This window comes from Caloenas nicobarica, chromosome 4, assembly GCF_036013445.1.
Source record: "Caloenas nicobarica isolate bCalNic1 chromosome 4, bCalNic1.hap1, whole genome shotgun sequence".
Lineage (NCBI taxonomy): Eukaryota > Metazoa > Chordata > Aves > Columbiformes > Columbidae > Caloenas > Caloenas nicobarica.
The window spans coordinates 1,820,804-1,831,680 of record NC_088248.1 but is presented as its reverse complement, the minus strand read 5'-3'; the positions used below and the strand labels follow the sequence as shown (position 1 = coordinate 1,831,680).

The 10,877-nt window shown below is 41.1% G+C and overlaps 1 protein-coding gene across 3 annotated transcripts in view; it reads right to left on the bottom strand.

Moving 5' to 3' along the window:
- Positions 1 to 587: 587 nt before the first annotated feature.
- Positions 588 to 10,877, bottom strand: part of MMRN1 (multimerin 1) — a 30,598-nt gene continuing 20,308 nt past the window's right edge. Inside the window, exons 4-8 of one of the 3 annotated variants that reach the window (XM_065633944.1) lie at positions 10,358 to 10,501; positions 9,644 to 9,817; positions 6,338 to 8,317; positions 3,236 to 3,382; positions 588 to 2,105 (exon numbers count right to left, since the gene is read on the bottom strand). In XM_065633944.1, the coding sequence (XP_065490016.1) occupies positions 1,684 to 2,105; positions 3,236 to 3,382; positions 6,338 to 8,317; positions 9,644 to 9,817; positions 10,358 to 10,501 (2,867 nt within the window). In that variant the 3' untranslated portion in view covers positions 588 to 1,683. Of the gene's footprint in view, positions 2,106 to 2,988; positions 3,037 to 3,235; positions 3,383 to 6,337; positions 8,318 to 9,643; positions 9,818 to 10,357; positions 10,502 to 10,877 lie in introns of those variants that run through there. The other 2 variants (XM_065633945.1, XM_065633946.1) reach the window with 2 other exon arrangements.

Here is a 10,877-nt window from a genome sequence, read left to right as displayed (position 1 = left end):
TCATCTGCAGAGTAATTTTCACGCCATTTAGCCATAGGCACAGCAGGAATAAAGAGGACTAAACATATTAAAATACAAAATCATTCAAGGAGGGATTAGGGCTTGTGGTCATTATATTTGATAAAATTCAATGATATGGTATGCTGAGTTAGCGTCATATCAAAGATGGAGTGTTTACAGAAAAATATGGTATGCAACAGGAGAAAGGGCTGTAGCAAACTCATTCGGGTTTCATGGTGCATTAAGAATCCATCAAGTACAAAGAAGAAAAGATTTCTGGCCTAAAAAAAAAAAAAACCAAAAAAAACCCCAGAAAACAAACAAACTAACCCAAACACACATGGTAAGGGATGTAGTGAAGGGCACAAACCTGGTCAGTGGAATTAATTGGTGAAGATGTGGAGTGCGAGAAAGTTTATTTTTCCAGCTGGGAGGATAAGGAAAGGGAGGGAGACAAACACACAGAGCCGTAAAACCTGATCAATTAGTGTTAACAAAAATAATAACCAGAAACAAACCTGGCCAGTTATACCAGTTGACGGAACAGCAAGAAACTGCAGCAAGCCAGGACTTTGCAACTGATCAGGATGTAAACCTGAGGTTTATTTTTTCTGGCAGTCATAGCACGAAGTAAAAATACTTTTTTTTAAATTGGATCGGTGCAAATCATTCTGGTTTATACAGACTTAAGTTCATTTCATCTTGCCTCGGTAGGTAGTGAATATAATGCAGAAATAAACCAAATCATAGATTTATAGAGCTCAAACTTAGAAAGGACTACTAGAATTATCTCATATAACCTTGTGTACTTCATAGGCCAAACTTTACGTGCTAAAATCTGTGTGAAGCCAATATAACCATAGAATCAATGTTCTGAGTTCGAAGGGACCCACAAGGATCATCAAGTCCAACTCCTTTCCCCAAGCAACCATGTTTGCTCAAAAAACATATCACACCTAAGGAGAAGTTGCTTCAACATATTCAGCTCCACCAAATCCATTATAATGTTTTTCCATGACTAATTATATACTCTGCTAAAAATCAGCACGTTATTCCTAATCTGAATGTATCAACATGCAGGTTCTAAATAGTCCCTCATTTTTTTCTAAATAAAAACCCAGTTTGTTATCATACTGGTTACATAAAAAATCATGAGTCAATTAAACACTGACATATAAAGGCATGTGGTGGATTACATCAAGTAAAATGAAAAAGAAATGTATTTTTTCCAGACAGAATATGTACACATGATTACTGCTTGATAGAATAAGACCTAGCATCTGCATCATCAAAATCTATCCATCACCTTTGGTGTGTATTCGGGTTGTAAAGGAATGATCAACACCAGCTTTGATTTATCCTGAGAACTGATTCTCAGCTACCTTTTCTGAGTACGTTTATGCAATAAATGTAGAACATAATTAGCTTTGTGCTTCCAGTCATGCTTGTACAAAGACGATGCTTCTTTTTCCCCCATTCCCAGCCTGGGGACTGTCTTGGCAGATGTCTACTTGGCTACAACCAAGCAGCTTCTTGGAGAACCAGAACTTGAAATGCCACCGCACTTGTTACTCTGAGAAATTTAATGCTGCTAAAAAACCAAAGTATTTAAAGGCAAAGATAAATTCCCATGCAGGTTGCTGTTTACTACATTTACTACTGTTTACTACGTTTAGGACTGACCTAGCTACGATACAACAAGTAACCACTAAATGTGGTTACTGGCGGATACTTGGCTGGTATGGAACCAGTTGCCAGTCTGAGCCAGACTTCCTGACCATAATTCAACTCTAATAATGCATTTCCAGCAATTACTCTGTCAGTGTACTTGTTACTATTAATATTCTCAGCCTGAAAAGTGAGTTTGTCTACTCCATCAATAACCAGATAGCCCGAGGCACGTGGACTAAATGATTCAATGGTATATTCAAAAACATAGACCCCCAGATATGGAACGTGAAACTTCCCGGTTGCTGGGGCAAATGAAGCTCCGTAGTTGACGTCCAGATTATTAAATCTGATGGGTCCCGGAGTCGTCATTCCATACGTATGAGAGGCAAAAAAAGCCACCATTGGTGCATATCTGTACGATCCTCTTGAAAAATCTGCAAAGGGATAAACAGCAATTTCGAGTAATGTTATGTTGTATAAAGGCAATTTGGGTCTAACAGAAGATCACAAGCAGCTTTTCTAAAGTCACATCATCCAGTAGCTTGAGCAACTGAAATACAGCATTTCTGCATGAACACAGAGATTTTCTGTATTGCATAAAAAGTAATTTTCTTCACAATTAGTGCTAGGTGTATCCACAAAAGATTAATTTTAGAAACAGCAAGGGAACTTATGTTTGTCTATACTGCATTATCATTATGGGAGCTGCTATTTTTCTTTTCTTTCTTTCTCGCCCTGTCCCCCCCATGAAGCTTTTCCCACCCCAGGATCTCTTTCATTGTTCATCTGTGTGCGCTGAAGCCAGAATTTTCTCCACAAATCTTAGACAAACTCTGGAAAGGTTTAGCTCTCCTGATGTGAAATAAAGGAATGAAAGTATATGTTTTTCTCTTCCAGCAAAGCCTGCACACTACGATTCCCTGCCACTGTACAAATTATTTTATTCACTATTCATATGCTGTCATGAGTGAGAATCAGCCAAATGGCTGCTGAAAGCTGCATATAATTCACATTCCATGTGGCCTGGATGTAAATTATTTTTTTCTGGAGTGAATAAGCACAGTTTCCACTTTTCTTTTTTAAAAATATCTTTCAAGGACTGCATCCTTTGCTGATGAAAATCAGAGACACACCTAAAATGACTCCTTGAGGCCATAGTCCCACAAATTACGGTAGCTACTGGTATTTATAGTGCATTTATGGCTGTGCTGAAGCTGCTATTCCCGATGACGTGATTTTACCTCCCGTCTCGAAATCCGCGATGCCACGTTCAGTACATCTCTTGCACGCCCTCCCGCCCTGCACAGCTCAGCAGACAGCTTTCCAGCTACTAGGGCTGGTCCCAGCCCAATTTCATCCCATTGTCTGGTCGCATTAAAGAAAGAGATTATGAGTCACCCATGGGAACTGATGTCTTCAGTACCAAACCACGGGCCACTACTACTTGAGCTGGCACTCATTACAGCGAAATGCGAGACCTTTGACCAGCAAATGCTCTCTAATGAGGCCCTGGGGCAGGGGCCCCAGACTGCTACCATATTGCGCTACTAAATTCTTGACTTACCGACACTCAGGGAGTTGTCGTTCACCAGCTTTGTACTGCAGTTGACTCCTCCAAAAGGGTGGCGACAAGCACAAACGAAACCCTGTCTGTCCTTGATGCAGGTTCCTCCATTCTGGCACGGGGAACTGACACAAGCTGAGTATTGCTCTGTGATAGAGAGGGAGGAAAACCAACCAACTCAGTCACAATGTCATTACAGCGGCACTTCCCAAGAGCTCAGTATTTTGGAAAGCTTCTTTGTTAATTCATAAAGCTGCTGGAATTTCTGCTCAGACTGTGTGTGAAGGCCAAACTGAGATCCCATCCAGCCTTTGCTAGTCCAGCCTCCCTCTTTGCCTGAACACGGCATATCCCCAGCTAACCTCCAAGGTACAGGATTACCTATAAATGCTGAGTTCTGCTCGTCCCAGGGGTTCGAGTACATGTAGTAAGATGAGACATATTAGAAATCTAACTTATTCGTAGCGTTTTGCTCAACAAACATTATGAGAACCACAAAAAGGTTGAGATATCTGTCCAAATGTGATTGTACAGCCCAAGAGACCCTTGTCTCCAAAATAGCAACCTTTCCTTGCTCATTTCTTCCCTCCTGTCCTCCTTTATTTAATGACCTCCCTCCCTGCAACATAAGTGTAAAGCCAGCAAATCTCGGCTACAACCAAGCATTAGAAAATTCTCCTTCTGCTGTTCCTTACATAAGTCTTTCCACAATAATCTAATGCAGGCTGGCTCAGCTTCCTCCTTCCCTTCTTTTACAGTAGCCCTCAGACACTACAGCAAACCAAAACAAGTGGAAATCAGGCGGTCTGCAATCATGCGATTAAACAAATATGTTGGATCGGGTAATTAATCTTTACTAAGAAAGGGAATATGCCAAAAGGCTTGGAGCTGACCATAGAGTGGGAGCCCTTCAGAAACAAATAGAAAAACTTGGAAGAGACAATATTGACATATCCGATTTTCTTTCCTTTTGGTGAGAGAAAAGAAACAGTTATTTTGCTTCTGGTTCAGGAGAATCTGTTCCTTGGCTTGGTTTCACTAGCACAGGCACAGAAGGGAGCTCTTTTTGGACAGAGGCAGCTCATCCTTGTGCACACCGAAACACGGATTTTTGTCCTGTTGGTGTACAGGTTGGACTGGCCTGTCCGTGAGATTACTCACCCAGATGTGTCACAGCCACTGTAGGACAGTCTGGCTGCTGGTGATGAAAGACCTTAAATGCTATCCAAACCAGTCCCAGTACTTGTCCTTGCCCATAAATAACTCAATTCCAGGATAGCTACCGAGATTATTGTAAAAAATTCATATTGCGAGCAACGCAAAGTATACCAAAGAGGTGGTTTTGCAGAGCACTCTCCCTGAGGACATCCTTGCCTCTCTCTCCCTGTGTATGAGCTGGCGAGATCACATCCAGCTGTGACAGAGAGATCTGTCAGTCCAGCGTCACTGAGCTCCGAGACAGTAACTACTGAGTGTAATCATATAATGTGTTGGCGTAGCGGTTTGGGGGGAAGAACATTCAGGCCACATTAAAAATTAAACATTGCTGTGAAAAATTCTGAACACAAAGCATTCCCAAGCCATACATTTTTCCTTCCTCTTACTTTGGTCAAATAAAAATATCTTTTGGGAGATTAACCTTTTCTTGGCCAGGAACTGCAAGCAGAGCTCTGGAAAGAGAACTCTCCACAGTCCTGTGATAGTAAATCCAGATTGGTGGGTGTGAACTGAAAAAACCTTTCATGAAAGGGTCTACTTATTGCCAGGGAAATGCTGAAGTGGATCTTCACATCGATATTTCAGTAGTGCCCATGGTTATCTTCAGATTCGCATCCAGGCATTTCACAGACTGCTGCATTAAGGCAAACTTTCTGTAAGAAATTTCAGCTCAGTGAGCAGAATGCTAAAGAACATTGTGCAGTGCCACTTGAATTTCCACTGGTAGAGCCTATATACTTGAAAACACAACAGTAATTATTTTCACAGAAAACAGCGTCCACCGCACAATGCCCGAAATAAAGCAATCTAGGACTGTCATGACTGGGGTCACAGCACAGGCAACTGGACATGAGGAAATTATGTTTTTCCTCAGATAACAGTTTTGCTGAACACTTAATTGATTTTTCACTCATATTTACCCAGCATTGACATATATACCAAGTGTGAAAGGAAAGCAGAAAAGGAAGGAAAACAGCTGATTGTGCTGACTGTATCGTATTCCCAAAATACAAAAGCTTTGTTTAAGAACACGGCAGCCTCTCTGCTAATTGGCCTCTGCTTCTCACAAACAAGAAGTACATCTAAGAAACAGGAAAAAGATCACAAAAAGGAAACGATACTGAGATTGAGACTAGTGTTTTAAATTGATGAGTAAAAGAGAGTTTATAAATTAAATTAAAGGCTAAAATTACAGCTGTTAGTAGCAGAGAATAAACTGAATGCAATTGCTATTTACATCCAGTACGGCAGGAGTGCGGAGAGCCGGTTAATGCCGAGTTTTGCTGCTCTTCAGGAGGGGAAGCAGCCAGCAGCTCTTTTGGGAAACAGCCTGCACTGCTGTACAAACATCTTCAAACTAATCATGAGCTCTGTCAGGATCTACTGGGCTCTTGTTTAGAAGTAAATCAAATATTTAGCAATGTAATGGTCTCCTTATGGAAAGAAGTGACTCCAGTGGTTCAGTTTGGAAGTGTCTGAACAGGAAGTAACTTACCAACATTTTCTCAATATTTAGTTATCAGTAACTGTCTCTCAGGAAGCCCCAGGAGACTTCGTCTCAGCTGTCAGGTATGTTCGAAAGGTCGGGTTCTCAGACGAGTGTGTGTGCATGCACGTGTATCTTAAACTGATCAGGTGTGAATTTATTAAGGAAAATTCAATGGAGCTTCTAGATGCCTTCATGCAGAGTCTCCTCACAAGGAAAAGAAATTCTCTCGTAAGGAAGCAACTCAAGTAACCTCAGGTTCCTCTGGAACACTCTTTATGGCAGTCTGAGGACTTGTTATTCACCCCCAGTCAACCCCTGCCACCTCAGTTCATCACAATGGTTACACACACCTTTATTACAAACCACCTAATTTTCGGTAGAGTAAAATGCATTACCTGAATCTATAGCATTATCCACGTTTCTCTGACTTCGGCTTGCCAGGCTCACGGTGACATTTCCCACTCCTTTTTTCGCCGGGGCTGATTTCTTCAAAACTGGTTTCACCTGCTTCTGAAATTTGGTGATGTTATTCATTGCACTTGCCACCGATATGTCAACATGCTGGGTTAAATTTGTCAAGATAGTTCCTGCTTTTATTTCAAGCGCAGATTCAACGAGCTCTTGGAGGCCTCTCTGCAGCAGGGGGATATCTGGCTGAGCAAGTTTAATTAGCACAGGTATACTGGCGTTCACTTTTTGGATGCTGCTGTCGGCATCCTGACACAGCCCCCAGGCCTCGTGAGCCGTCTTGTTCACAAGTGGAATGGTGTTTGAGAAACGGATGGACTTGGCTTCCAGGGCCTTGACCCTGGAACTCAGCGTCTGGAGCTGAAGTGAGACCATTTGTTCTTTCTCTGTCGAGGTGTCTTTGTTTTTCTTCAGCGAGACACAGTTGTTTGCCAAAAACTTAGAAATTTTTGACTCCACATTCAGAAGACGAACCTCATGGTCTTTTGATTCCTCCAGAGAGTCCAATAGCTTTTCTTCCAGGCGGCCAATATCTTCTTGTTGATTGTCCACTTTCAACGACGTATCATTTAAAATATAGAAAAGTCTTCTGAAATTGTGGAGGATAATTTTGTCAGACTCATCATATGGAAGATCAGAAAGGGATGGCACTACTTGTGAAGTGAATTCGTACTTGTTCCTAAGGAGCAGCGTCTGGAGGGATTGATTGAGCTGTTGGAACTGGGGAATGAAAGCCAGGAGGCTGCCCAGTTTCTCAGCTCTGCCACAGCAGACTTCAGTTTCGTTTCTTAGAACACGCAGCGTATCTTTCAGTACATAATTATCTTGAATAGAATCAATAGCGCTGTTTAGTACTATCATGGTCTTGTTTAATCCATCCTCTATTTCCATGGAGCATTCCTTAACACGGCTCTCAAACAGGTCCTGATAAGCCTGAGATTCATTTTTCAGTCCTTCCTGAGTTTTGGAAAGTTCCGCAATTGCAGAACTCATTCCGTTAATGAAAGTAGTGAGGTTTTTAAGCTTCTCGTTGATTTCTTCAGCTTTGATTTGTTGTTCATATTCTGAAGTCAAACTAAAAGGTACCCCTTGTTCAATCAGGGGTTGCAGGATCTCCATGTCATAGCACAAATCATTAATTTGCTCATTCATTTTGTCCACCTTATTTTCCAATGGAAGGAGCAGGTCAGAGAAACTTTTGTTTAGGACAAGTATGTTCTCTTGGGTTGCTGCCAGCTGTGTTTGGAAATCCCTTCTGCTCTCTGACAACATGTCATCGCAGACTCCCAGAACAGAGGCTCTCTGAATTTCCAGTGCAACACTGAGATTGCTGATCTTGCTATCTTGGACTCTTAAGTCATCATAGATCTGCAGCACCATCATGCTGTGTTTCTTTACTGTCTCATGCAGTGTGAACACGTACTCTGTAACATTGGACTCGGTGACTTTATCTGCTGAAGGGATGTTCTGGCTTGAAGACTGTTCAGCTGATAACAGTTGTTCGTGAGCATCTTTCATTTCAGCGAGAGTCCTATTTAAAGATTCATAATAATTGACACTTCTTGACTGTTGATGCTGCAAGTTATCTTCCAAGGATCTCTGTTTTTCCTGTAAAGCTTTCAAAGGCTTGTCACAAGTGAGGGTCATTTCCTCTTTCATCTGCACCATATGACTCTTTAACTCCAGAATGTCAAGTTTTGTTGGCCCGCTGTCTATCTCCTGAGCAAATTTTTGTTGGGTTTCATTCAGATGCTTGACTGATTCTTTTGTGTTTTCAAGATCCTCTGACAAACTAGACATAGTCTTAAAAATCTGAGCCATGTTCTCTTGCATTTCATCTTGAAATACTTTAAAGTGCTCTCTGACAATGCCTTTGGCTAATTCATTAATACTTCTGGATTTGAGACCTTTGGGGAAAAGGAGAAATATGGAAACAATCAAACCAATGGTGTTAGCGACATCTTTTTCCACAATGTGAGCAAATACAGTGCTGTACAGAAGTGAAACACATGTCCCTGAATTTACCCATCCATAGAGCAAAATCTAAAGCTGAGGAATGTAGAGGATGGCTAATAGTGTCTGACGACTCATCCCTGCACATTTTAATTAGCACAGGATGCAGCAAAACACCTCTTGGAACAGCAAGAAAATGACAGCTAGAACGAGTGGAATATAAAAAAGAATGAAGAGAAAGCAAAAGGGAAATAGGAAATATTCAAAGAGAAATGAAATGTATGCTCAAGGGTCAAGAATGCCATCTAGCAATATGTGGAGAGGTGAAAGCAGGTCGCTGAGTGACAGACGGGATGAACGTGATCCAGGGTAGAAGAGAGCCATCTAGCATGCGACGAGGGCAACTCAGGAGACAGATGAGGACTGAAAATACAACAAATGAGGCCACACTTGGTAAATTCAAGAGAGATACACAAGCATTTATTGTTTCATTTAGTTTCATCTCCATGTAAGGAGCTCCAGTTTCCTCTTTCTATTTTTAAACAATAGAAAAGTCTTCTGGATTCTAAAGTGTGAAACACAAACAGTTTGGGGAAAATCCCTGAAAAATGAGAAAACTATTGCACATCAAAGAAATGAACGCTTCAATCCCACTCTGTCTGTTGAGCACCATTTGCTTTAATAGTTGAGTAACAAACAGATCTTGTTGCAGAGTCACAAAGAATAGGTGTGTAGTTGTCCTGGCGAGGGCCTGCCCGACCTCCTGATCCCTGGCCGGGTTCTTCTCATCTGCCAGCCCCAAATACAGACGTTTATCAAAGGCAGCCCAATATGAGCAGGGGCAGATTATTCTGCAGGACATTTGCCATGTTATAAATACAACAACCATGGGATTCCTTGTACATTTCCCCTGCATATGTGAATTATGTATTAAAGAATATTACTTGGACTTAGTAGCAAAGCAAATACTACCTCCTTTAGCAGCTGTGAGATAAACAAACCAAAGATATAAGAATAATTGCAGAAGCTCTAATTAACTGAAAATGCCATGATAGTGGCTGAAGGTACTATGTAGACACTGTAAATTTTTTTGTCACTATAAAAGACACCACAACAAATGTCAAAAGAAACAAATCCTTCTATTATGAAGTGAAACTAAAAAAAATATTTCTCCCTATAAATGTTGAACGATAGAATAGGAAAGTCTATTAATGTTTTTAGCATTTTTTTTTCTGTCACCTTTAACTGGGTGAGTGGTTACATTAATTTATTTTTCCTACCTTTTAGAAAAGACTGGAAGTCTCTGCCCTTATCTTCATTGATTTTGCCTTCCAGAGCCGAAAGCATCTTGCTCACATCATTCATCGCAGCCACAATGTTGTCAACCTTCTTCTGTAGAAAAGTCAGTTTCATCTCCTGGCTGCTAATCTTCTCATTCAGTTTTTGTGTAAGTGCTTGGTCAGAAAACAAAATGAGAAGAGGAAAACAAAACAAAACAAAACAAAACAAACCACACCACAAGTAGTGTTACAACATTGTGATAGGGAAAAAAAGAAAGTGTCATTAACTTCAGAGACATCAGCTGAAAGCCAGGTGAAAAGTTTCTGAATTTTTAGTATTGAGTGAATCAATTAACATCACTCCATTTTCTTTTATGACCAATGCTGGTCTACACTACTCCTAGATTGGGCTTGGGGTTATTTTGGCTGTGGTGGTTTTTTTTTTCTTTTGTTTGTTTTCCTTTTAATTCATCTATTCTACTCAGTAATATAATAGTTTAAATATTTTTATGCAGAATGACTTTCCCAGTTTTAGTTTAGTCACAAGACAGCCTATAAATGCTAAGCCACTGGTGCCTTTACATTCAGTTTCTTTTGCCTGCCGGAGAATCATACCACAGAACCACGGCTGCTAGAAACGAATGGTTCGTGCGGGTGCCTTCAGCAGACAGGGACTTTTCTCAATTTGTTTTTGCGGTGATCTCAGTGACTCACGCAGTGAGTGACGGGCTGGAGGTGACTGTAATTCGAACAGCTGACCTGGCCCACTGGGGTCCTGAGCAGCTCCCGGTGTCCTCCCACCCCCAGTTCTGCTGCTCTCAGCCTGGTTGCTGTGGATAAGTGATCCCTGTTCTTGAGCTAAAAGAGGGAGAAAAAGGGAAAGATGTGAGTGAAACACTGAGCATGGCAATCAGGATTCCACAACAATTGCTTTCTCTATTCTATACCAACTTTACCAAAGCCTCATCATCTGCAGAGATTTTTGGTGTCTGCTTAGTCCACGCAGTGTAGGACCACGGTGAAGAGGACAGCGAACGGCTTTAGAAATGGCTCCTGAGACTGGCAGGGGTCGGTGTTAATACTAAAATGTCAAAACCTGCCCAATAACAAACAGATCTTTGAAATCTCCAGGGCTAAATATTCTAGAGGAATATTTTAAATCAATATAAAACATCAGCACAAAGACAATGCAAAGATTGTCATCTGTAAAATTAATTCTTTTTTTATAGCTACA